The sequence below is a fragment of the Theropithecus gelada genome, chromosome 8 (genome assembly GCF_003255815.1).
Source record: "Theropithecus gelada isolate Dixy chromosome 8, Tgel_1.0, whole genome shotgun sequence".
NCBI classification, from domain to species: domain Eukaryota; kingdom Metazoa; phylum Chordata; class Mammalia; order Primates; family Cercopithecidae; genus Theropithecus; species Theropithecus gelada.
Genome location: NC_037676.1, coordinates 126,806,776 through 126,834,118, shown reverse-complemented (window position 1 = coordinate 126,834,118; position 27,343 = coordinate 126,806,776). Strand labels below are relative to the sequence as shown.

Here is a 27,343-nt window from a genome sequence, read left to right as displayed (position 1 = left end):
AGCTGGAAAACTGCTTCTAAAATAAGCACCACAAAGTTTTATCCCAGATTGGACCATTTAACCCCGACCATCAAACCTCCACCCTTGAGGGAACTCCACAAATTCCAGGCTTTTTTGCTGACTATGTACTTCTTAGGGAGAGTTGTTGTTCTAATAAAAACTAAAATTCATTAGTGAAATCTTTAGAAAACCAAAAAGGTTATTTTTAAATCCTCAGTATTTCTGTTCCTGGCTTTGCTTATTCCTTCCAGTTACCACAGCTAATTAGGCTTTTGACTTGAGAGTTTATTCGCCTCAATCTGGTTCTGCCTCAGTTTTTCCTTACTGGTAATATGTGCTATCCGTGATTTATTGCAGAGAACACAGCTGACCGACTACATGTCCCGTTATTTTCTTCACATGCACAATTGATAAAACAATGATAGTGGCACAGTCACTTGGCATCACGGTAATTCTTAGAAGAACGCCAGTCATACCAGAGACCATTTCATTGATTTTTTTATTAGGGCAAGTGCATGTTGTGTAACGTATTTCACTTGCAAGTATGAAAGATGAGGGGTCTCTCTCTATGTGGGCCGCTCCCGGGGTCTGGTCACAATATGCCACCACAGTGGGGGCAAATCACCTTCCTTTCGGGCAGGGGGCAAAGCTTCAGTTAAAGGACCACCAGGTGGCGTTTCCTCCTGCAGCTGCTTAACCTAGAAGGAGGCAAGGAAGGAATCATTACCAAAGGAATCTAATTGACTTTAAAAATCTGTTTGCTGCAGCGAAGGGTCAGCTTTATATCTATGGTCTGTCACTGACATGACACACTGATCACAATATTGAAAAGTGTTTTTCGCATACACCTGCTTTATTTTCATACCCACACTTTCAGAAAAGTCTCCTTAAGGGTTTTCCCATTCTTCTAAACAGTAAAGCCTATTCTTCCCCCCACCCCTATTCTTCCTCCCTCCTATTCTTCCCCCCACCCCTTTTCATCACCTGATTATCTGGACCTCCTCTTACTCTGTAGACAAAAACATGACAACTATCATTCCAATTCTCCTTGTCACAGTCCCCCACTCACTGACCAGAAAAACATTTATTTTTGTGTCTCAGCTAAGTGTTCTCCAAAAGCACCATTAAGAAACCTTAGTTCATAATATGTTGGGGATGTTCCTTGTAAGCCCCCTTCCTAGCAACCAAGGACAAAAATAAACCACAAAATCACATGTAAAAATATGCCCAGTGCTGCCAAATGCTGCCCTACTACCTCCAGTTCTAGTTATAGCCAAGATAAATGTCCTAACAGAGGATAACCCATTCTGGATTGTGGCTGCCCTGGGCCTCCAGTCACATGTGCTGCTTAATAATGCTGAAGTGATGGCATATGTAAAGGAGGAACTGTTGAGGTTATCCCAGTGATCAGTTGCAGAATGAACCCGTGGCTCACCATGAATATACTTCCAGCTTCTAAACGGTGAGACATTTCTGACAAAACACTGCCCCCTTTGGACACAGTGCCCTTCCTTCGGGTCACCCTTGGCCAAACACTTGCAAAGGTCAATATCCTTAGTGTTATCAGCAGAACCAGCACAACTTCCAGATCATGAATTCAAATACCCCACTGTCCAACCACACTCTCCCTTTCCCACTCCCTTGTTTCAATGCCTCCTTGAAACTCAGAGAGACTACCATTTCACAGATCTCCCAACTTGGCCTTCCCTCTCTGCATCTGCCCCCCCCCCCCCCCCGCTTAACTTTGTTTTTTTTCAATCCAGCTTAGATTCCATCATGACGATAGCTTCCTCTCGAATAACCTCAAGTCCCTTGTCACTCTCTCTGAGCAACAGATAAACCGAACCACATACCCTCAGGCCTGTGCTCATACAGCTTAGTATTGCTAAAGAGAAAAAAGACACTGGAGCAAATCGGAGTCATTACTCACTAACTATTCCCAACCTCAAATGGGCCTTCACCACCTGGCCATCCTAGTACTCTCCAGCAAGCCCCTCCTCTCCCCATGACTATCACACCTTCTCCCCGTCACTATCACATATTCTCCAAACATGCTGCGCCCACTTGCTCTGGGCTTTTCCTCCTATTTCACTAAAAAAAACCCCAAAAAACAAAAAAGCTATTACACAAGTCTGTCATCTTCAAAACTTTTTTTTTTTTTTTTTTTTTTTTGAGACGGAGTCTTGCTCTGTCACCCAGGCTGGAGTACAGTGGCCGGATCTCAGCTCACTGCAAGTTCCGCCTCCCGGGTTTGCGCCATTCTCCTGCCTCAGCCTCCTGAGTAGCTGGGACTACAGGCGCCCGCCACCTCGCCCGGCTATTTTTTTGTATTTTTTTTTAGTAGAGACGGGGTTTCACCGTGTTAGCCAGGATGGTCTCGATCTCCTGACCTCGTGATCTGCCCGTCTCGGCCTCCCAAAGTGCTGGGATTACAGGCTTGAGCCACCGTGCCCGGCCCATCTTCAAAACTTCTAACCCAAATTTATATATAATCTTTTGCCCAATTATAATGGACAAAGAATCCTTTCTCCTTTTCTTCTTTCTCTACACTCTCTCCTAAAGATTCCATACATCTCTCCATGGCTTTTAAAACTGAAAACTCCCAAGTTTCTGTTTCTAGGCCAAATCTCTCCTGGGAGTTCCAGATTTCCACATCTAAAGCTGGCTTCTGACATCTGCACTTGATATGTCACAGGATTCTCAAACTTCAGCCTTCCAAAATGAATTCTCGATTGCTGCTCTGACACGTGTGCTCCCTTCCCCAATCTTCCCTATCTTGGTAAACATCACCAAACTCCAGATGTTAAAGCTTCAAACCCAGAAACCATTCTCTCTCTTTTTTTTTTCTTTTTGAGATGGAGTCTTGCTCTGTCACCCAGGCTGGAGGACAGTGGTGCAATCTCAGCTCACTGCAACCTCCACCTCCTGGGTTCAAGCAATTCTCCTGCCTTGGCCTCCCAAGTAGCTGGGATTACACGTGTACACCACCACGCCCAGCTAATTATTTGTACTTTTAGTAGAGACGGGGTTTCACCATCTCTAGTTCAGGCTGGTCATGAACTCTTGACCTCAAGCTATCACCTACTTTGGCCTCCCAAAGCGCTGGGATTACAGGTGTGAGCCACTGCACCCTGCCCCAGAAACCATTCTTGATTCCTCCCTGTCCCTTGCCCACCCTCAACATCCAGTCAGTCGTCACATCCCTCCAAATGATGTCCTGAGTAAATTTCTTTCCATATCCACTTCATCCACCCTGGTGCTGATCATGACAATCTTTTGACTAAACTTCTGCAATAATCCTAGAAGGGTCTCTCTGCTTCTTCTCTTCCCCTCTCCAATATAGTCTTCACACTACAGCAAGATTGAGCTTTTAAAAATATAACTGACCATCCTAACATGACTGAAAAATGCCTAAGACTCTAGTGGAGAGGCAGGTTAAGGGACCGTATGGCAAGAAGGCAAGAAAGTCAGGCAAAGGACTAAAGGGAAGGAGATCTGAAGCAAAATCAAAGACAAAGCCAAAAAGACCAGGGAATGCACTTTAACTTACTTGTAAGGTGGTTATAAATTTAAATTGATACACTTAGATACCACAGTATATCTGAGAAGTAAGGGCCCAGAGTAACTGTCATGTCTGGAATCTGGACCTCTGCATGTGGGGATCAAAACTTGACTCCATCTACATAGCTAAGGAATATTGAAGTACAAGTAGAACGCACCTCTCGTTCCCAGCTTTCCCTCCGCAGTTTCTTCCACTGTTCTCTCTTGGCAAAGTAATCAGGATACATTGCCTTCTCAGAAGGATGCCAGTCATCTAAGCACCATTCTGGGACCTGTCAGGAGAGGAAATCATGGTATCAATCCACAGGACACACTTACCTATCCCTGATAGGGTCTGCTCAGGAGATGTAAGACAAAGATCAAGGTACATTTTTATTTTTATAACCACTGCAACTACCAGACTGTTTCTAACTCTAAGCAAAGAACAGCAGAGGATAAGCAGGAACCAATAATAAAGGAAAATGCCTCAGAGTCAAAGACGGTGCTGAAAAATAGCACCATCATCAGTCCAAGGAGAACTGGCTTCATTCCTCCCCTACCTGCCTTCTCTAAATATCCAGAGTAGTCTTATCTTACTTGGAACTCTTAATTAGAGTATCTCAGAAATATTAAGCATCAATCCAAGTTGGTTAACTTTAAAGTCTAAAATGAACTTTGTTATAGCAAAAAGTATACTGTACGATCTTGAATCTGAAAGTAGAAAGGCTTAATGACATCTCAGAGAAAACTGACACCTAAAAAACAGTACTGGCACACCTTAGAGATACTGTGGGTTTGGATCCACACCGCTGCAATATAGCAAATATCACAATAAAGCAAGTCACAAAATGTTTTTGGTTTCCCAGTGCATATAAAAGTTATGTTTATACTATTACTATAAAGTGCCCGATAGCATTATGATGTCTGTTGAGATGGAGTCTCCTGGTGAAGATTTTGTGAATATCGATTAAATAACAAAGGACTTTCAATAGTACAACTTAGTTGATAAAGCAGTGACAGGGTTTGAGAGGATTGACTCCAATTTTGAAAGAAGTTCTTCTGTGGGTAAAATGCCATCAAATGGCATTACATGCTATAGAAATATTTCGTGAAAGGAAAAGTCAATTGATGTGGCAAACCTCACATAATATACATAAAAAATGTACATTATTTAAAAATACATTATTGGTTGGGCGAGGTGGCTCCTGCCTTTATTCCCAGCCCTTTGAAGGCTGAGGTAGGGAGATTCTATGAGGGTAGGAGTTCGAGACCAGCCTGGACAACATAGCAAGACTCCATCTCTATAAAAAGTGAAATAAATTAGCTAGGTGCGGTGGTGTGCACCTGTATTCTTAGCTACTTGGTTGGCTAGGACAGGAGAACTGCTTGAGCCCAGGGGGTCCAGGCTACAGTGAGCTATGATAATGCTACTGCACTCCAGTCTGGGCAACAGAGGGAGACCGTTTTCAAAACAAAAACAAAAGAAATACGTTATTGATAAAAACTCCAACAATCATCTGAGCCATCAGAAAATCAATCTTTTTACTGGTGGAGAGAATTGTGTCAATGTTGATGGCTGGTGACTAAACAGGGTGATGTTTGCCGACGGCTGGAGTGGCTTTGGCAATTTCCTAAAATAACAATGAGGTTTGCCACATCAATTGACTCTTCCTTTCACCAAACACTTCTATAGCATGTGATGCCCTTTGATAGCATTTTACCCACGGAAGAACTTCTTGCAAAACTGGAGTCAATCCTCTCAAACCCTGCTGCTGCTTAATCAACTAAGTTGATGTACTGTGTGAAGTCCTTTGTTACCATTTCATCAATGTTCACAAAATCTTCACCAGGAGACTCCATCTCAAGAAACCACTTTCTTATTCATCCATAAGAAGCAGCTCTTCATCTGTTCAAGATTTATCATGAGATTACAGCAATTCAGTCATGTCCTCAGGATCAACTTCTATTCTGGCTCTCTTGCTATTTCCACAACTTCTGCAGTTACTTCCTCTGCTGAAGTCTTGAGCCCTTCAAAGTCATCCACAAGGGTTGGAATCAACTTCTTCCAACCCCATTAAAGCTGACATTTTGATCTCTCCCCATGAATCATAAATATCCTTAATGGCATTTAGAATGGTGAATTCTTTCCAGAAAATTTTACTATGCCCAAATCCATCAGAGGAATCAACATCTATATCAACTATAACTGTGCAAAATATATTTCTTAAATAATAAAACTTGCACGTTGAAATTACTCCTTGATCCATGGGCTGCAGAATGGATGTTAGTAGACATGGTAGCAGGTCTCGACAGTGGGTTTGAAAGATTCAGTAAACCATGTTGTACACAGATTTGCTGTAACTCAGCCTTTGTTATTCCATTTCTAGGGCACAGGCAGAGTAGGTTTAGCATAATTCTTAAGGACCCCAGGATTTTCAGAATGGCAAATGAACAATGGCTTCAACTTAAAACCACCAGCTGCATTAGCCCCTAACAAGAAAGTCAGCCTGTCCTTGAAGTTTTGAAGCCAGGCATTGACTTCTCTCAAGGTATGAAAGTTCTAGATGGTATCTTATTCCAAAAACAGGCTACTTCATCTCCACTGAAATTCTGTTGTTGAGTACAGCCACCTTCATCAACTATCTTAGCCAGCTTTTGTGTAATAATTTGCTGCAGCTTTTCCATCAGCACTTGTTACTTCACCTTGTACATCTGGGTTACAGAGATGGCTTTTTTTCCTTAAACCTCATGGACCAACCTCTACTAGCCTCCAACTTTTTTTCTGCAGCTTCCTCATCTCTCTCGGCCTTCACAGAAATGAAGAGTTAAAAGACTTGCTCTGGATTAGGCTTTAGCTTAAGGGAATGTTGTAGCTGGTTTGATCTTTTGTCCCAACACTAAAACGTTCTCCGTATCAGCAATGAGGCTGTTTCACTTATCATTTGTGTGTTCACTGGAGCAGCACTTTTAATTTCCTTAAAAAACCTTTAGTTTCCTTTGCATTCACAACTTGGCTAACCAGCAGAAAAGGCCTAGCTTTCTGCCCATCTTGGCTTTCAACATGCCTTCCTCACTCAGCTTAATCATTTCTAGCTTTTGATTTAAAGTAAGAGATGTGCAACAGATTTAAAGTGAGATATATATAACTCTTTCTTTCACTTGAACACTTAGAGGCTATGGTACGGACATTAATTGTCCTAATTTCAGTGTTGCTGTGTCTTAGGGAATAGGGAGCCCTGAGGAGAGGGATAGAGGGAGAGGAACTACTGGTCGGTGACAGTCAGGACACACACATTTATGGATTAAGTCTGCTGTTTTATATGGGCATGGTTTTTATGCCCCCAAACAATGACAATAGTAACATTGACGGTGACTGATCACAGTTCACCACAACAGATAGACTAATAATAAAAAAAAGTCTGAAATCTTGCAGGAATTGCCAAACTGAGAAAGAGAGACAGGAAGTGAGCCCATGGTGTTGGAAAAATGGTGCCCATAGACTCGCTCAGCACGGGGTTGCCACAAACCTTCAATATGTAAAAATACAGTATCTGCCAAGCACAATAAAACAAAACGCAGTAAAATAAGGTAGGCCTGCGTCTGACAACTGTCAGGAAAGAAGTCTCCTAGCTACCCCTTGAAAGGCAAGTGATTTCTAAGGCTGAGGTCTGGGACTGAAGAAACAAAGTCTATCTCTCAGAAGGCAGTCATCATTATAATTCTCGCCTACCTTGTAGCAATCGTATCTCTCATAGGAGGTGCCCCCAGGAGAGTCAGGGAAGATGTACGGCTGTGGATGCTGAAAGTACCAGAATTCTTCCTCAGCCTCCTTCAGCAGCTGGGTGGCCTTCATCATATCCTTTTCATTCTTATGTTCTTCAAACCGGGCTCTCATCAAACAAGCAAAGTATCGGTACTTGTCTCTTAAACCAAAATGATTTTGAAGATTAGAAATGTTACCTACTCACATGGTCAGAGTTGCTGTCTGACAGGAGGCTGCACTCCTGACACCTTCTGGATGGGCAGTGGACCTCCCCCAACCCTCCTAATGGAGCAGCCGTATCATCATGGCTGCTTCCTCTAGAGCCCACCAAACAGCAGCAGCAAAAAATAATGTATTAAATATATACCCTAACCATTTTTCTCCTCTTACATCCAACAATGGAAAGAGGATTTAAACTAAAAAGAAAAGAGAATTCGCAAGAGAAAAGCTATAACCTCTGTAGGATCATTCAACATTCATTGAATGACAGCTTCCATTTCCTTCTATCTTGTGCTAGTCACTATGCTAAATTCTGGAGATACAAAGATGAATAAGAAAGGTGTTACTTGGCAGAAACAGTATTGCTTAGCTCATACAGAGCTGGGTTTGTATCCTGACTCTGACACTAGCTGCATAACCTTAGGCAAGTTAAAGTCAGGTTCTAAAGAAACTGGGCAAAGACCAGCTAGGAGGTTCTGACAGTAATCTAGGACACAGATGACAAGGCCTGAAAGTAGAGAGCTGTGATGGTGACAGGAGACAGGAGAGACATTTAGAGACATTTAGACTTCCCAGTTATGAGAATAGGCTCCCCAATCAGACTGTGTAGGCCTGAATCTTAGCTCTGCCACTACTAGCTGTGTAACCTGGGGTAAGTTAATGTCTTCTGGCAAGGTGCAGTGGCTCATGCCTATAATCCCAGCACTTTGGGAGGCTGAGGTGGGTGGGTGGGTCACCTGAGGTCAGGAGTTCAAGACTAGCCTGGCCAACATGGCAAAACCCTGTCTCTACTAAAAATACAAAAATTAGCCGGGCATGGTGGTGGGCGCCTATAATCCCAGCTACTCGAGAGGCTGAGGCAGGAGAAGCGCTTGAACCTGGAAGATGGAGGTTGTGGTGAGCCAAGATCGCGCCATTGCACTCCAGCCTGGGCAACAAGAGCGAAACTCCGTCTCTCGTAAACATTCAATAAGATAAACACACTTTAAAAAGTGCCTGGTACATCCCAAGTGTTCAATAATGTCAGTTACTAATATCATACTAGAAAGAGAATTTACAAAAACCAGTGTCGAATTATACATGGTGTATGAGTATGTGTGTTATTGGCAAAGGAGTAAGGAGCAAATACTTGAGATCAATTCTGAGACTTAAAGCTCAGTAACTAAATTACTAATAATACCATTAGTGGAGGCAGGAAATTTGGGAAAAGAGTCAGAATGGGGAGTGATAGGACAACAAGTTTGATTTCAAAGAATTTAGATAAATTGAGTTTGAGAGAACAGTTGGTGATCTTTTCAAATTTTTTTTATTATTATTATTTTTTGAGACAATGTTTCACTCTTGTTGCCCAGGCTGGAGTGCAACAGGGCGATCTTGCCTCACTGCAACCTCTGCCTCCCAGGTTCAAGCGGTTCTTCTGCCTCGGCCTCCCGAGTAGATGGGATTACAGGCACCCACCACCACACCTGGATAATTTTTGTATTTTTAGTAGAGACGGGGCTTCACATGTAGGCCAGGCTGTTCTCGAACTCCTGACCTCAGGTGATCCATCTGCCTCGGCCTCTCAAAGTACTGGGATTACAGGCATGAGCCACCATGTCCGGCCAACAGTCAGTGATCTAACAAACAATTTGAACTACAGCTCTAGAGACAATTGAGCGCAGGTGGTGACTCAAGTCCCAGCACTAAATGAGGCTGCCCAAAGTACATACAGCAACATAGTAAGCCTAGGATGGAACCACAGAGAACAGCACAATGAGGGCAAATGGAGGAAGAAATTAAGGCAAGGATTGAGAAAAAATGTCATATCTAAAAAATGCTGAGCCATAGCTGTCATAGTAGCTAGTTTATATCATCTTCCTCTAGCACTATGGACTTTAGTATTCCCAGTTGTAGTTCAGTATTGCTTGAATTCTTTTTTTTCATGTTTAATTTTTTTGACACATAATAATTGTACCTATTTATGGGGTACATGTGATATTTTAATACATCCATATAATGTATAATGATCAAATCAGGGTGATTTGGATATTCATCACCTCAAACATTTATCATTTGTGTTGGGATACCTGAATCCTGGATGGCTCAACTTCCTTCATCATCAATTTGTTTACATGTCCATTTTCCCCACTAATCCATGAGCTGCTGCAGCTCAAAAATTGATTACTAACATTTATATATTTAGCATAGAGCATAGAATCTGAATTGCAAATTCTGTCAAATAAATAAATAAGGAAAACTCAAGGAAGAAACTAACAATCCCATCACATTGTACTTGGCCATCTTCCTGCCAAATCAAGAGAAGTATGTCAGTGACTTTCTAATAGTCACATACATGCAATCTGGGCTTCGAGAATACCCTCTGCAATTCTTCCAGGCCTAATCCATTTTCCATGGAGTTTTTTCCCAGAAGCCCTTCTTATAAAATAGGTTTGGGGAGTTGTAAGACTGGAGTGGAGGCCTGGCACTCACACATCTTGGGTTGTCAGCCCACCCTGCATTGAATTTAGGTTATTAAAATCTACAGATTTTAACACTATGCTCTAACACTAGTCTCAGATGGATAGAGAAGGAAAGAGAATTATGTAAGAGGTGAAAAAGATGTAAAGGTAATGAAAAGGACTAGATGAAGCTAAAAAGAGAAAAGCTAATGGGAGGGGTGGGCGAATAATGATGCTTTGGAGTACGACCTAAATTTTAACCCTGGCTCAGACACTTACAAACGCTATCACCTTGTTACTAGCTGTACTTACCTCCTTATCTGTAAAATAAGCTTAAGATAATTCATAAGTTTTGCTGACTAAAGAAAATAACGCATAGCTTACTGCTGTTAATATTGGAAAGTAGAAGATCGTGAAGAAAACGATTATTTAGCTAGCGCTGGACCCATGACAATTACAATTTTAGGCGTATTCCTTTATTTCACTTAATCTTCCTGCGACCCTCTGCGCTGGTCCTGCGTCCGTTTCACTACACAAAAAGCTGAGGCCCAGACCCGATAAGCAACTCTACAAGATCTCCCGGCCATGGGTGGCAAAGCCTGGATTCGAACCTGGGTCTAGGACAGGATTCTGTGGCGCGAGAGGCCACCTTCCAATTCCGTCCCGAAATCCTTGAACCTCCCGGTACCCGGTGGCCTCTCCACCTCCACGGGGCCCCCAGGGTCACCTCCCCAAGTCCTGGGTCCCCATCCCTTACCTGTGGACGCACCACGACTCCAGGTGGCGCAGCGCCCGCTTATAAAGCCGCAACACCTTCTGCTGATGGGTCAGGTAGACCCCCGACACCGATAACGCCATGACTGCGCTGACCTTCCCCGGCCGCGGGGACAGCCGGGAATCCGTAGGCCTGCGGCAGCTGACTGAGCAACGCCAGCCGGAAGGGTGGAGCAGCCGGCGGCCACTTCCGCTTCCGCCGGAGAGGTCTTCCATCCGCGGTCATGGGTCGCTTCAAGTTTGTCGGTAAGAGGAGCGTTTTCCACGCCCTTGGGTCTTTTTGACTTGTCCCGGGCGTCGGTCACCAAGGTCACAGGACCCAGGAGTTGCGCCCTCCGGCTTTGTAAGGGTTGAAAGGGCCGCTCAGTGGAAGAGGGCGCGGGGAGGTTTCTGGGTGCTGTTAATGTTCTGGTTCTTGATCTAGGTCCTGGATTCACGAGGGTGTGTTTATTTGTAAAAATTAACAAGCCAAGCTGTACAGTTACGATTTTTGTGCTCTTTTCAACATCTGTAATGTATTCTGTTTTTAAAAAAGAGAGAAAACTCCAAAAAGGCCAATCACTGTGTTCCCATTCATCCCACGTGCACCTCCCGGCCCTTGGATGACCGCTTTTAGGGCCCAATTCACTCAACCTTTCATTCGTTCGTATCATAGTTAATGAGCGCCTCAAGTGAGCCTGGCACTGGCCTAGAAACACAGGGCACAAAGCTCTCAGTTCTACTGTCATCACCATCTAGTGGAGAAACTAGAGAACACAAGTAGTGGGGAGAAAAACAAAATCTGTACTTGGCAAGTACAGTGATCCAGTCAGTATCAGTAGAATAAGAGAGCGAGAATGCTGCCGGGATTTCAGTGGGCATGGTCCTCGTCTTTGTGGGGTTTCCAGCTACTTGAAGGTGGGAAATGACAGCGATCACACCTCTGCTTTAGCACGGTAATGCTGATAGCTATTATGTAGCTTTTGTGGGAAATAGGGAGAGGTAGGGAATCACTTCAAGACTTAAACTAGGGTAATGGAAAAGAGAGAGAAATGGAAGAGATGTGTGCAGCATTTAGCAGTCGAGTGTTCATGGCCGGTAGTAGAGAGTGAACAAAGATGACTCAGGGTTTGGAAAAATACTGAAATATGAAATGGAAGCATGACTAGTTTGGCGGTGAGGAGAGGTACCCAGGTCCATTTGGGTTAAGTTTGAGATAATTATAGGACATCCAGGTAGAGATATCTGGGCAATTGGGAATGTGGTCTGGCAATCAAGAGATAAGGATTATACATTTACATCTGAGAGTTATTTAAGCAGTATTTTTTTTCAAAGACGTTGTGCTAAGTCCTGTGGAACTGTAAAATCTAGTGGTGCAGTTTTCAGACTGGAGACCTAAGACCTATGTACTGTACAGTCAAAAGCAAACGCAGGAAAGAATATGTTAAGTGCCAGGAAAAAGGTTTTGAAATTGCTGTGGGAAAGCCTGGAGTAGGGATTTGGGGAGGGGTCCTCAAATAAGACATTGCCGTGTCTTAGCCTTTCCATCCTAACGTTTGATATAATTGATGAGGGAGATGGAATAAAGAGCCATGAAGTCCTCCATAAAGAAAGGCCACATAACTTTTTAAAAGTGTGTTTATGTTACACAACTAAATCCTTGCCTCAAGTTAATGTTTTAAATCCATCCTCCATGTAGACTCCATTTTGGTGTATCTAAAACTCAAATCAGCTACATGTTTCTTTTGCTTGAAATCTCTCATTTATTCTCCTCAGGATAGTCTAAGTACTTTCACACCATACAAAGCCCCTCTGTTGTCCAGTCCTGCCCACTTTTCTAGCCCATCCCTGGACTGCTCTATGAACACCTGTGCATGCTGTTTGTTACCTCTGACAAGGTTTTAGAGTGGCAGTTTGGGGCCAAAATATTCCCCCTGCCTACCAACCCTGTTGCCTGTCTGCCTACCTGCCCTGCCTGCCTACCTACCTTACTCCTTAAAACTTATACCACATTATTTGTAATTAAATATGAGTCTGTCTTTCCCACTAGATCAAACTCTTAAGGCAGATACTCTGGTATGGTATTTATATTTTTTTCCTAGGGGCGTAGTACAATGACTGTTTGGGCAAGTATGAATGAGTGGCTTTAATGCTAAGGTGATAAGAAAATTAGTAAAGGGATTAGCACCAGATAAAATAAGCAAGAAAAGACTTCTTAGAGAAGGAGACTTTATTGGAATAAATAATTGGAATAAATTTTTTCTGCATGGTCTCCTTTAGCCCCGCTCTCCTAAAGTAACCATATGAAAAGTTTAAAGTATAGCCTTCCCTAATTTTTTAATCGATTGTTATGCAGATTCATAAAAATACAACATATCAAGTTTTTTTGGGTTTTTTTTTTTCCTTTTTAAAACAGAAATGAGATCGTATTATGCATTCTATCCTTGGTATATGACTTACTCTGATATTTAATCTTTCAGTTTGTGTCATTTAAAAAAATTCTGTCCATGAATCGCTAGACTAAATTCTTAGCCTAATAATGAGTTCTGAACAAATACTTTGAAAAACATCATATTAAATCTCTGGAAGATTGGTCCATGAACAAGCTTCACATGGGACAATTGCATGAAAAATTAAACCAGTATTATGAAAATTACCTTAGATTTTGGTTTAAGACAGCTGACCATTATAATTCTTTCTACATTTCTCTCTTCTCTACTTGCATAACAAGTGACTGCCCCTTAGAACTATACCCCAACAGTGGGGGTTTTTGTTTGTTTTGAGACAGGGTCTTGCTCTGTCACCTAGGCTGGAGTATAGTGGCTTAGATCATGGCTCCAGCATTGACCTCCTGGGCTCAAGTGATCTTCCTGCCTCATCCTCCCAAGTAGCTGAGACTAGAGGCCCTCACCACCACACCAGGCTAATTTTTTTTTGTAGAGACAGTGTCTTGCTATGTTGCTCAGGTTGGTCTTGAATTGCTGGCCTTAAGCAGTCCTTCCACCTCCACCTCCCAAAGTTGTGGGATTACACATGGAGCCACCGGCCAGCATGAGAATTTCTTTAGCCCAACTTACACTCTTTTCTTTCTCCACAAGTGGAATTTTTTATATTCTATTCCCTGGGTGTTATTTACAAACTCTTCCACTCTCAAAAATACTTCTACCTGCAACTATTATATGCCCAAATCTCTACTGCATTGATCTTAGATTACATAGTACACAAAAAAATGAGAAATATCTGTGCAAGAAGAAAATGCAAAATACAAACAACAGTGAAAATAAAAACATCACATTCCATTCCTGATATTGTTTAGATATTTGTCCCCTCCAAATCTCATGTTAAAATTTGCTGTCCAACGTTGGGGTGGGTCCAGTGGGAGGTGTTTGGGTCACTTCCCACCATCCATCTCATGGGGGTGGATCCCTCATAAAAGGCTTGATGACCTCCCTGTGGTAATGAGTTCACACTGGTTCCCCTTCCCTTTCCACCAGGGTTGGAAACTTACTGAGATCCTCCCAAAAGCAGATGCTGGTGTCATGCATCTTGTACAACCTGCAGAACCATGAGCCAAATAAACCTCTTTTCTTTATAAATTACCCAGTCTCAGGTGTTCCTTTATAGCAATGCAAAAGCAAATTAATATAATTCCTCCAAATCACACATAACACTTCCATATCTATCTTTCCAGATCTTCTGTAGGCATACCAAACAAAATAAGATCATACTGAGGCTACTCTTTTGTAATCTGCTTTTTTCAGTCACAGTCTCCACCTTTCTATTTCAGGAAATTTTCATCTTAACTAATACCAAAACCATACTCAAACTTTTCCTGTTGTTCCAAAAATGTCCCTTGGTAGTCATGTCCAAAATAGTATCCCATTTAGAGCCACACATTTGGTTGTTCCTTAAGTTTTTAAATCAAGTGCAGAGGTTTGCAAACTTTTTCTTTAAAGGGCCATATAGTAAATACTTTAGACTTTGAGGGCCATGTGATCTCATTGCAGCTATTCAACTCTGCCCTTGTGTGTACTGTGATGTAATAATAAATACATATTTGTTCTGTGCTCCCATTCCTTTGTGCACAACTCCTGAAACCTTTGGAATCTCCTAAGTGCTTTTTGTATGCTACTAAGATGACTGATGACTGGGGGCTCCTGGATAGCCTCAGGATGGGGGTTTGCCTAGGAAAACCAATCATGTGATTAGAGAGTTGGAAGTTTCAGTCCCTCCCACCCACTCCCACCTCTGAGGAAGGGGAGAGGAACTGAAGGTTGAGTTGTTCACTAATAGCCAGTGATGTAATCAATCATACCTACATGGTGAAGCCTCTAAAAACCCATACATGTCTCTTATGTGTCTCTTCCACATGGTCGTTTTTGAGCTGCATCTTGTTATAATGAATGGGTAATAAGTAAAGGGCTTTCCTGAGTTCTGTGAGCTGCTCTAGCAAATGATCAAACCTGAGAAGGGGGTTGTGGGAACCTCTGATTGTAGCCAAGTTGGACAAGTTGTGGGTAACCTGGGAACCTACTGCTTGTAATTGGCATCTGGAATGGGAGGAGTCTTGTGGGACTGAGCCCTTGACTTCTGCCGTCTGATGTTATCTCCAGGTAGATAGTGTGAGAATTGAGTTAAATTGTAGGTCACCCAGCTGGTGTCAGAGAATTGGTTGTTGGGAGAGGAAACCCCACACCTACGTGATGTCAGAAGTGAATCTTCACACCTGTAATCCGAGCACTTTGGGAGGCCAAGGCGGGAGGACTGCTTTAGCCCAGGAGTTCAAGACCAGCCTGGGCAACAAAGTGAGACCCATCTCTACTTAAAAAAAAAAAAATGAAGTATTCAGAGTATTGTGAGTATGAGAATACAGTTTTCCTATCTCACACCTTGTCATTCAAAAGCAGGTGATAGACAGTATGTAAGTAGGTGTGGCCATGTTCCAGTAAAACTTATGGTCACTGAAACTTGAAGTTCTTATAATTTTGATGTGTCACAAAATATTATTTTGATTTTCTTCAACTATTTAAAAATGTAAAGTCATTCTTAGCTTAGAGGCAAACAAAAGTAGGCAGTGGCTTGTGGGCCTTAGTTTACCAACCCCTTGATCTAGCGCATTTCTTTTTTTAATGGCACTGACTTGCCAAAGCAGCTGGGCTAATTGTCCCTGTGAAATAAAAATAAAATTCTAAGCCCCCTAAACTGGCTGAACAGACCCCCCGCCTTTGGCCAAGTAGACTCCAGAAAAACATGAAAAACAAATTCCCAAACATGATAAGATGGTCATGGTCTCCTTCCTTACTAACAAATACCAGACTTTTTTCCTAAAAGTTAAACAGAAACCAGCCTTGGAAAAACAAAGAATGGAAGACTTGCTCCTCTGCTGACTTCAGCCAACTGCCTGACATTGTGACCAGCCTCCCCTCCTTTTTTGCAGTTTCACCATGACAGCTGACCAGTTTCACGAGGCATTCCTTCCTGTACTGAGGGCAGTCACCACCCCCTCAGCCCTCATCAAGGCTACCAAAAAAATACTCCTGAGATTCCCCTCATTGTATATGTTTCTCATTCGATTTAGGCCCTTTGCACCTGTCCCCTCACTCAGCATCTTTAAGCCAGTTGATTGACCTCCTATGAGATACTTTTCTCCTCCTCTTCTGACCATAATTTACTGTAACCTCCTTAATGTAACTACCATTTTGCATTTTTTTTTTTTTTTTTTTTTTTTTTTTTGAGACAGAGTCTCACTCTGTCGCCCAGGCTGGAGTGCAGTGGCACCATCTTGGCTCACTGCAAGCTCCATCGTCCGGGTTCATGCCATTCTCCTGAGTAGTTGGGATTACAGGCACCCGCCACCATGCCCGGCTAATTGTTTGTATTTTTAGTAGAGAGGAGGTTTCACTGTGTTGCCAGGATGGTCTTGATTGCCTGACCTCGTGATCCGCCAGCCTCAGCCTCCCAAAGTGCTGGGATTATAGGCATGAGCCACCGCGCCCGGCCCCATTTAGCCTTTAATAGGAGATTTATGCACCCAAAGACTGCGTTGTCTTTACAGACACCCTTCTCTCACCTATATAGACTTAAGGGAGACCCCCTTACCCACTGATGGATCCTGTCTGAAAAATTCTGCTGGCTTCCATTGTGCAGCCTATGTGGTGGTCTCTGATGGGAACCACTGAATCAGGCCCCCAGCCAACTGCCTGATGTGCCTAACAAGCAGAATTAGCATCCCCTCACTTGGGCCTGCCTCTGGCCAGGGATGAAATGGCTAATATTTATACAGACAGCTTGTATGTCTTTGGAGTTGCCCGTGATTTTGGCATGCTCTAGAAACAAAGAGGATTTTTTTTTACTTCCTCTGGACAACCTTTTAAGAACAAAGACTAGGCCGGGTGCAGTGGCTCACGCCTGTAATCCTAGCACTTTGGGAGGCCGAGGCAGGTAGATCACTTGAGGTCAGGAGTTCGAGACCAGCCTGACCAAGTTTAGGGGGCTTTCACCTGTGGAGACATGGTGAAACCTCGTCTCTATAAAAAACACAAAAATTAGCCAGACATGGCGGCACGCACCTGTAAGCCCAACTACGAGGGAGGCTGAGGCAGGAGAATCACTTGAGCCTGGGAGCTGGAGGTTGCGTTGAGCTGAGATCGCACCACTGCACTCCAGCCTGGGTGACAGAGTGAGACTCTGTCTCAGAAAAAAAACAAAAACAAAGACTGTTTTGTTTCTCTTAGATGCCATTCAGGCTCATTGAGCCCTAACCGTTGTCATTGTCTAGGGACGTTTCTCTGACAAAACAGAAGACAGCGAAGGCAACCTCCTAGTGGATGCCACAGCTAAAGCTGCCACCCTGCAAGTGGCTCCTTGCCAAGTTACATGGATTCAACCCACTTCTCCTCCTCCTCCCCTTGCTCTTCTTCCTTGCTCTCCTTCCCATTTGAAGACCTTTGCAGACTCATTTTCACAAAAGACAGTCTTGGAGTCTGGAAGAGGGAAATGGATTAAACAAAATTGCACTTCCAATCCCCAGACAAAATTACAGGAAGGTCCAAATGGACATCCAGTGCTACCCAGCACCCTGCAAAGACAAACAACCTTTATATGTAATCTAACCCATTGGAATCCAGACAAAGTGATTCAGCGGGGTAGACAGTACTACTGTTGGTGACTCTCTCCAGCTCTTGCCCCTCAGCTATATAAACTTTGCAATATCTACCCTCAGTATAACCCAGGTGAACTCCTGAAGCTCCCTCCAGGACAATTTCCTCTCCCCTAGGGTCCCTTAACCATGTGACAACTTGATTTCATTTAGTTGCCACCATCCCACAGATTAAATTTTGTTCTTCTAATGGTTGATGATGTATTCTCATTGAGGTAAGTCTTCCACCTGTAAACAAGCAACAGCCGTGGTGGTGGCCGAAATGCTGCTTGAGAAAAACCATTCCTCTCTAAGGCATTCCCACTGAATTCCACAGCGATAGAGGCACTCATTTTACCTGCCAAATACTAGAACAAGTTTTTAAAATGTGCCCTTTTATAGCACTTTCACTGTGCCTGCTCCCCCCAGTCCTCTGGGCTAGGTGAACAGTCTAATGGGATCATTGAAAACCAGCTGGCAAAAGTTACACAAACTTAACCTTTCCTGGCCTAAAGCTCTCCCATTAGCCTTACTGATGCTGCAGTCCACTCCCACCAGTAAATGTCAGCTCTCCCCTTTTGAAATTGTTACTGGTTGGTCTGTGCACTTAGACCAGGAAGTATTTTCTCCTGCCCAATTACAGGAGGGAACTTTAGGCTTATTGCCAGGGGCTTGTTCAAGCTGTAAAGATGAATCACTGCAGGTTGTAGAATCTTTTTACAGCTTCCCCGACAGGCCATAAACTCCAGTATTACTGCCTCCAGCTTGGTGATGACAAGTAGTGGAAGAGACATCAGTTAAAATACTTCCTCCAGCCTACTGGATGGGTGCTATTAATTAATCCTTGTGCTGCTAAATTACAGAGACCTGACTCCTAGTCGCACATGTCTCATCTGAAAACAACCCTTGCTGAAACTTGGAAGTTGGTGCCGGTCTCTACACGAGACTTCAGTTAACCAAAGCCTATCTCTAGACCCAGAAGAAGGCAATAGTCCACATAAACTGCTTTCGTGACACCCAGGGCCAGGACTGTATTCAAAGACACTGGGTCTTTTACTTAATAATTTGCCTCTATCTAAACTAATAGAATTTGTTCCATGCCTTTCTACTAGATAACTTCAATGTTTAGTTAGCTACCTGTGTGCTTCCTCTTCCTGTCTTTATCAGAACTGAGCAGGGCTTGTGACCCTGCATGCCTGAGGACATCATTGTTCTGTTCCTGCAGTGAGGTATTCTCTTACTTAAGGTCAGTCCCTAAAGTTTGTCAGATAATCCCCTTGGATTTGTATGGGATTTATGGTTTTTCCCTTGGTTCAGTTTTCTGAATTGTTAAATGGCTGTTCCCTCCGTTCCTTTTACTCTTATACCCATACTGTCCCCTTCCCCCCTCTGTCTTGTCTCAGTGCAGAGAATGGCATGATAACACTTTAGTTAAGCTGTCCCAAATGTTGCTAGTAGAAGGAAACCTGTTGGATTGCTGAATTTGCCAACAATTGCGCTGATCCATTCATGATAGATATGTGCCATTGGTAATATCTGTCACTGACTTCTCAGATGTCCCTAATTCACCACTTACCCAGACCAACCCCTTTCCCTGTTGACTTTCCAGGTCCAATTGCTTCAAAGCCCAGATGTTGTCACCCCTTGTTTTGATTTGTCCTGTGTTTGAGACTGAGTCTTGCTCTGTTACCCAGGCTGGAGTGCTGTGGTGAGATCTGAGCTCATGGTGACCTCCGCCTCCTGGGTGCAAGCAACTCTCCTGCCTCAGCATCCCAAGAGCTGGGATTACCTGCCACCATGCCCGGCTAATTTTTGTATTTTTAGTAGAGACTGGATTTCACCATATTGGCCAGGCTGGTCTTAAACTCCTGACCTCAAGTGATCCACCTGCCTCGGCCTCCCAGAGTGCTGGGATTACGAGCGTGAGCCACTTCACCCGGCCTACTAGGGGACCTTCTTGACCTAAGAACTACTGGATAGACAAGTGTCATCTACATCAGATAAATAAAGTTAAAAAGATATCCCTACAGTGCCCACAATATTTACATTTAAAATAAGTGAGTGGATTCTGGAAAGCTTGCAAGAGAAATGACCCATGGTTCAGTTTGGTGATGTCAGCGCTCCTCACGAATGCATCTGCTGATTAAGACACCCTCAGGAGTATCACTTGTGCCCCCCATTCAGGCTCTGTGTTTGTATGTGGCATAGGGTCTGATCCATCTGCACAGCTTTGGGCACACTGTTGCCTTGACAGCCTACAGTTAGAAGGTTCCTGCTTGGTGGGATGTTTTGTAACCCCCATATCCTTCCACAGACTTACAGAAGGACCCCCTCCTTTCTCTCCATTATTAAACTAAAAGGTCTGTATTGGCAGGGTATGAAGATGATACAGATCAAAGCGTCCTGGGAATATTAATTCCAAGTGTTGGGATTTATGTCAATAAGGATATTATTTGAAAAGTCTCTGCTACTATTAGTCAGATTGTTGCAGGATTTAGGGGGATGAGAGAGACCTCAGGTTGAAACAGGAGAATCTTTTATTGAGTGCACTCAGGCCCAGCAGACTCATGTCCAAAGACTGAGCCCGGAACAAAGCCAGCACTTGACTTTTAATACACACTTCACAAAAGGAGGTGAGCTAGCTTAAGCAAGCTTACAGTGGTGTGAAAGCAAGGATACAGAGGCAGGACAAACTCAGGATTGCTCATGACCGTTGCCAAGCAACCCAGACGTCCGTTATCTAGGTTTGCCTAGGCACGGGCTTATCCCATAACCTTCACTCTGGTGCCCAGGCAGCTGTAGTTCAGGCCTACTCAGGCTTCTCATGACCTTTGTTATACTTCTTAGATACAACAAAATACTTGAAGTTACTAGTTACAGAGAACAAGAATCTATAAACTCATACCATAAAACAAAGGAAAATTTGATTTTCTTCTCCCTATGTTGAGGGAGTGCTGGGAGAGTCTCCAGAGCACATTAGATAATATCAAGAGTTCCTGGGTCTGGGATGTGCCTGTTGCTGCCTCTGAGACAAGTCAGCCTAATACAGGAAAACTTATTTCTCTCTCTTTTTACTTTTATTTTTCTTTAATTTCCCACCTCAAGATAGCTGCAGATGCTGCAAAAAGCCTTGTAGCTCAACAAAAATCCCAAAACTCCTTGGCTCAAGTAGTATTAGATAATAAAATTGCTGTAGATTTTCTCCTAGGCAAACAAGGAGTCGTTTGGTCCATACCTCCTGTTACGTAAGTACTTCAGGTGAAATAGAAACTGTTAGAAGCCAGGCACGGTGGCTCACGCCTGTAATCCCAGCACTTTGGGAGGCCGAGGTGGACGGATCACAAGGTCAGAAGATCAAGACCATCCTGGCTAACACGGTGAAACCCCATCTCTACCAAAAGTACAAAAAATTAGCCGGGCATGGTGACAGGCGCCTGTAGTCTAAGCTACTCAGGAGGCTGAGGCAGGAGAATGGTGTGAACCCGTGAGGCGAAGCTTGCAGTGAACCGAGATGGTGCCTCTGCACTCCAGCCTGGGCAACAGAGTGAGACACCGTCTCAAAAAAAAAAAAAAAAAAAAAAGACACTGTTAGAGAAAGACTATCCAAACAAACTTAAATGGTTACAAGAGGTATGAACTACTAATCCTCCCAACAATCTATTTAGTTGGCTTCCAAGTGGCCTGGGAAATCCCTTTCAAACTGCTCTCTAAGTGTTTGTCATATTCATAGTCTCCATCATACTTTCTTAACATTTAAATTACTTACGATAGGACTGCAAGAAGTCCCTGGTTAAAACCGGAATTATGATGGTTCAGTGCATAGAACTTACAGGCAAGTTAATTCTGTAGCCATTCCTTTTAGCTCTTATATCTCTTATACCTTATGGGTTAATGAGTGCCTGCCATCTCTCTATTCCTGCCTGATCTAGGATGTCCAAATGGCTGTCCTAGGGAATGGGTGGATCTGGGACAGGTAGCCACACCACCCTGGCAATGACATGGGACAAAATAAAGATTTGGCTATTGGTGCTGCCTGCAGTAGATCGTGGCTAAAATGGGGAAACATGAAATAAAAATAAAATTCTAAGCACCCCCCTGCCCCACCGACTGACTGAATGGACACCACCTTGGCCAAGGAGACCCCAGAAAAACTTTGAAAGCTAAGTTTTCCAGCCATGATGAGAGGTTGGTTACACCTCAGTACACCCCATTCCTCACTAACTGATACCAGACTTTGTAAGCATTAAATAGATACCAGCCCTGGAACAGAAACAAGACTCACTCCTCTCCTGACTTCAGCCAACCACCTGACACCACAGCCAGACTCCCCTCCTTTTTCGTGCTTTTGACATGACAGCTGACCAGTTTCACTGCGCATTCCTTCCTGACAAATGACCAGCAGTCACAGACTAGTTCTGGCTGGTTTACTCAGGCTGTGCACCTTTTGACATATAAAGCTTAATTTTACTGCGTTTTAATGTTAAGTCTCCACCCCAAGAGAACATGGGGTTTGTGTAGCATGTATGTTTGCTTATACATGCGTGAGTCCACCTTTCATGAATATGCATAGCTCCTTCTATAACCTGTTAAATATGTACGTTAGCCAGCCCATTTAGTGTAAAACTCCTGTTCCCCACTTCTTCCCTTGAAATGGTTGCTTTTGTTCCCAGCCAAAGGCTCTGCTTCCCAGCCTGCAGGTTGCACCTCAATATAAGAAATAAAGTTCTTCCCTAATGTATAGATCTCATGATTTTAAGTCAACACCCTACAGAGAGTCCTATCTCCCGGCTTTGTCTGTTTGCTAAATAGTAGTGTCATTGAGCTTGTTCTCTAATCCCCTGTATTTGCTATAAACTCAGGGTTATATCTAAAGACTAGCCATATCTAAAAAAAAACAAATTATGCCCTATTTGCTGTCCCTTTGTATCCCTAGATCATAGGTGACAGTGATGTGACACGATTCAGTGAGCCCAAACACTGAGGCTTCAACTGAAGAGTTACCGTCTTCTCCTGGTTACAAACAGTGCCGTTTTCTACTCTCACTTTGTTTTGAAAACTAAAAGTCAATATTTGAAGAACTCTTAGATAATAAAGTAAGTGCTGCTTTTCAAGCCAGCTATTTGAAGAAAGTTAATGAAAAAGAAACATTACTGATCTATATAGGGGACATGCTACCGAATGTATGAATCCTTCACTTTTCTCCCCTAATCGGAAGTAGTAATTTTCCACTTTGCCTTGTTTTTCTTCCTGTCATTCCTTCCCACCCATATCTCTTGCTTTCTTAACTTTTCAAGCTACTTACTATCTTTAGCTGGATCTGGCTAGACATTGGTTTTCATACAGTATTTGTCTACTTTGTTTGAGTTTACGTGCCAATAGGCATACGTCTAATAGAGACTTTTAATTTTTTTTTCTTTTTTGAGACGGAGTCTTGCTCTGTCGCCCAGGCTGGAGTGCAGTGGCGCAATCTCGGCTCACTGCAACCTCCGCCTCCTGGGTTCACGCCATTCTCCTGCCTCAGCCTCCCAAGTAGCTGGGACTATAGGCGCTCGCCACTACGCCCGGCTAATTTTTTGTATTCTTTAGTAGACACGGGTTTTCACTGTGTTAGCTAGGATGGTCTCGATCTCCTGACCTCGTAATCCACCCACCTCAGCCTCCTGAAGTGCTGGGATTACAGGCGTGGGCTACCGCCCCAGTCAGAGACTTTTAATTTAAAATATACTATTGTTAACCTCAAATAACCAAAAAGGTCAGAATCTAGTTTACAGAGTTTATTCAAGCACAACAGTTGAAGACTGCAGCCCAGGACACACTTCCAAGTTGCCTTGGGTACTGCTCCAGAGAACAAAAGAGAGGCTCAAGTTTTTAAAGGACAAATCCGCAGTTACAAAAATTGTTAATCAGGGATTCTCATTGGTTTACAGAAATAACATTGGTTAGTGATTGGCTATGTATTGTTGAACTATAGGGTGTATGGCATTTTACGGCCACTTGGCTTCAGTCTAGAGCCCACATAGCAACTGGCTTCGAGAAGTAATTACTTAGCTCAAAGGGGAGTGAACATGGACTGCTGTGAACATTTTAAATGCCTTCTGGGCCTGATAATTTAAAGGTGCTTGCATTTCTCAGATACAAGGTTTTTGTTCTCACTATCCCTTAACATAGATAAGAACGTTTTGAACAAGTTAAATAAATAGGATTTTGAGTGGCTTTATTTTCGTGATTACATCATGAGTCTTAATGTTCAAAACATACTGACTCACATTTGGGTATTTGATAATGCATTCTTGGATCAGGAGCCTTAACCACTTAAGGTGGTATGGCAGTATGGCTAAAGCTGATTGAAATTCCATTTGTTGTTGGCATGTTACAGTGTTTGTAATAACACTGTTCCCAATAATTACATGTTAATAGGAGTTTTAATTTGCAAAATGCGTTCATATTCGTTTTTGGATTTGAGCCACATTTTGTTGCTGGAAGGAAAAAGTTTATGTCCATCCTACTAGTGAGAAAACGGAGGCTCAGAAAGACTCACTTATTTGTTGCGAGTGAGCTGTGACTATCTGGGCCAGCAGTGCGAGGCTACAAGAATTTATCAAGACTGGCTGGGCACAGTGCCTCACGCCTGTAATCCCAGCATTTTGGGAGGCCAAGGCAGGGGGAGCTCCTGAGGTCAGGAGTTTGAGACCAGCCTGTCCAACATGGTGAAACCCCGTCTTTACTAAAAATACAAAAAATTAGCTGGGTGTGGTGGTGGGCGCCTATAATCCCAGCTACTTGGGAGGCTGAGACAGGAGAATTGCGTGAACCCGGGAGGCGGAGGTTGCAGTGAGCCGAGACTGTGCCACTGCACTGTAGCCTGGGTGATAGAGTGAGACTCTGTCTCAAAAAGAAAAAAAAAGAAAGATTATGATGATGCTAAAGTGTGGGAGGATGGTGTGTGGTCAGCTGCGATTACCACTGTCCACATCTGCGTGTTCTTTAAGCACTTCTCCCTGCACTTGGGTCAAGGGACTTTCGAAGGAGTTTTCCTGCATTTCTGCCTGCCCGGATAAACCCAGAGACTATTCTGGGATGTAGGACCTGCTTCCCTCTTCAGCCAGGACCTATAGACCTTTCTCATCCTTCATTTCCCCCATCCCAAATCTCAAATCCCCAAGCAGAATATCCTATCACTCTGGCCTGCCTTCAGCAGAAATCCGTCAAGTTGAGTAAACCCAGAATCTTCCCTCACCTTTGATGTTTCCTCTTAGTAATTTTTCATCTGTTGATCCCCATTCTACTTGGTGGCAATAAATCCTCACTTGTCCTTGAATTCAAAATTGAGCCCAGTCCCTCCCGCTTCCGCAAAAGCTTCCCTGCCGTCAGTAGTCTCTCTTGAATAAAGGCTTCCTCATAGTCTTTGACGAGTGTTATGAATAATTGTTTGCTTAACACTGCACAAAGGGGAAATGGTCTAGAAGCGATACAGACCATTTCTGTTTTCCTAATGATCAGTGATGATCGGTGACCCTAGACTAAACCTCTGTGAAGGATTATTTTAGGCAGAAAGGCCTCTCCTCTTCCCTGGGTTTCCTTTCTCAGTCGGACCCCTTTATCTAATTTCCTTTCCTTACTTTTAAAAAAACTAGATAGTAATTCTCCTGATTGGGCCATTCCACCAAACTCCTACAGTATGTATCGTATTAGATGATGTTTGTATGTTAGTAGCCCTTTTAAAGGGTACCACATCCCACCCATCTTTGCTGACATGTTGGCACTCAAATACCTTTGTCGTTTTCTGCATTTTACTTTTTCCCCTGTTGTTTCAAATGCCTGGAATACTCTCTTCACTATCTCGTAAATTCTCTAAACTCCCATTCACTTTCAAGGTGTGTCTTATTGGTGGAGCAGACATTCCTGGGGACCAGCTTGGCAGAAATTAAAATGAGAACATACCAAGAAACTGAAACTTCGCAGAAATAACGTAGGGAGTCTGTTGGTAATCAGCTGCCTACCACCACCACACATTTTGAGATTCTCCTGCTAAAAGCTAAATGATACGTATTTTCAATAACGGGGGCATTTTTCTTCTTGCCTGTGATCAATCACAGTTTGACTTCATATCTTGTTGTTCCCCATGTTCCCTTATATTCTGCAGCAGGACAGAGCTTCCTGTTGCATCCAGTATTTTAAAAACAAGTGTCTGTACCGTAGCTGAGTCTGGCGTCTTCTGACCCCTCCCTTCCTTACACTGTCTTCCCTCAGTATCAGCAGGAGATTGGTTCCAGGACCTCCTGCAGATACCAAAACCCTCGGATGTTCAAGTCCCTTACATAAAATGGCATGATGTTTGCCTATAACCTATGCATATCCTCATGTATGCTTTAAATCATGTCTAGATTACTTAAAATACCTAATTTGAGGTAAATGCTATGTAAATGGTTTTTATACCTTGCTGTACTTTTATTTATATATTGTTTATTGTTGTATTTTTATTTTTATTTTCTAATATTTTCAATTGACCTGTGGTTAGCTGAATCTGCAGCTCCAGATCCCAGAGATATGGAGGGTCAATTGTTCTTCTCTCCAGCAGCCGGAACAGCCTGTAGCTCTTTACAAGCACTGTGCTTTTTCCCATCCTGAAGGCTTTGCTCCCACTGCTTCCTCTGTCTGCAGTTACCTCTGTTCCACTGGATAGTAGCCACTCATCCTTTAAGATGCAGTTCAATGATTACTTCTTTCTGGAAGCCTCTTCTGAGCCAGCCACCAGACTAGGTTGGGTGTTCCCCTTCTGTGTCCCATAGTACCAGTGTTTACTTCTAATATTTCATAGTTGTGTGATAATGGATCTGCCTTACCAATTCTGCAGTGAGTTTCTTGAAAGCAGGAATTATATCCTATTCATCTTTGTATCCCATGTTTCTAGCACAGTAGTTGACAAATGGTAGGCACTTGGATATTGTTTGAGTAGATGAGTGTGTGAACAAAAAGTTTAGTAACAGAAGCTTTTTATTTAAGTAGAAGTTTCAACTAGAGACTCAATAATTAATTAGTGATTTTTGCTTTCTACAGATATTGGTATCAACTTGACTGACCCTATGTTCAGAGGAATTTATAGGGGGGTTCAAAAGCATCAAGGTAAGTATTTCCTTTATTAAGGCGAATAGTTTCTCTATGAAGACAAATTTTCTGCCTCAGGAGATCTTGAAAAGCATAATCCAAGCTGGGCCTTGTGACTCACACCTGTAATCCCACCACTTTGAGAGTCTAAGGCGGGAAGATTGCCCGAGCACAGGAGTTCAAGACCAGCCTGGGCAACATAATCCACTCTTAAAGTTGAAATAATAAAGAACTCATGGCTGGGCGCGGTGGCTCACGCCTGTAATCCCAACACTTTGGGAGGCCGAGGCAAGCAGATCACCTGAGGTCAGGAGTTCGAGACCAGCCTGGCCAACATGGTGAAACCCCATCTCTACTAAAAATACAAAAAAAATTAGCCAGGCG

At 43.2% G+C, this 27,343-nt stretch overlaps 2 protein-coding genes across 7 annotated transcripts in view; one reads left to right on the top strand and one right to left on the bottom strand.

Moving 5' to 3' along the window:
- Nucleotides 1-480: 480 nt before the first annotated feature.
- Nucleotides 481-19,746, bottom strand: NDUFB9 (NADH:ubiquinone oxidoreductase subunit B9). 3 transcript variants are annotated; one of them, XM_025394945.1, is made up of 5 exons: nt 19,742-19,746; nt 10,721-10,828; nt 7,271-7,463; nt 3,720-3,833; nt 481-698 (listed from the first exon to the last, which is right to left on the bottom strand). In XM_025394945.1, the coding sequence occupies exons 2-5, from the start codon at nt 10,819-10,821 to the stop codon at nt 567-569; spliced, it is 540 nt and encodes a 179-aa protein (XP_025250730.1). In that variant the 5' UTR covers nt 10,822-10,828; nt 19,742-19,746; the 3' UTR covers nt 481-566. The 3 variants fall into 3 exon arrangements, with proteins under 3 accessions (XP_025250730.1, XP_025250729.1, XP_025250731.1); XM_025394944.1 differs by lacking the exon at nt 19,742-19,746 and having other exon boundaries at nt 10,721-10,910; XM_025394946.1 differs by lacking the exon at nt 19,742-19,746 and having other exon boundaries at nt 7,271-7,430; nt 10,721-10,900.
- Nucleotides 10,918-27,343, top strand: part of TATDN1 (TatD DNase domain containing 1) — a 47,955-nt gene continuing 31,529 nt past the window's right edge. Inside the window, exons 1-2 of one of the 4 annotated variants that reach the window (XM_025394940.1) lie at nt 10,918-10,983; nt 26,912-26,977. In XM_025394940.1, coding sequence (XP_025250725.1) covers nt 10,962-10,983; nt 26,912-26,977 — 88 coding nt within the window. In that variant the 5' untranslated portion in view covers nt 10,918-10,961. Of the gene's footprint in view, nt 11,081-26,911; nt 26,978-27,343 lie in introns of all 4 variants that reach the window. The other 3 variants (XM_025394942.1, XM_025394943.1, XM_025394941.1) reach the window with 3 other exon arrangements.

Bases quoted from the DNA above. Each gene is read 5' to 3' on its own strand.
- NDUFB9 (XM_025394945.1), bottom strand. From the start codon at position 10,821: ATGGCGTTATCGGTGTCGGGGGTCTACCTGACCCATCAGCAGAAGGTG. The intron at 7,464-10,720 runs GTAAGGGATGGG...TTTTGGTTTAAG, and splicing joins GAGTCGTGGTGCGTCCACAG to AGACAAGTACCGATACTTTG. The intron at 699-3,719 runs GTGCGTTCTACT...GCCTCCTTCTAG, and splicing joins GGGAAAGCTGGGAACGAGAG to GTTAAGCAGCTGCAGGAGGA.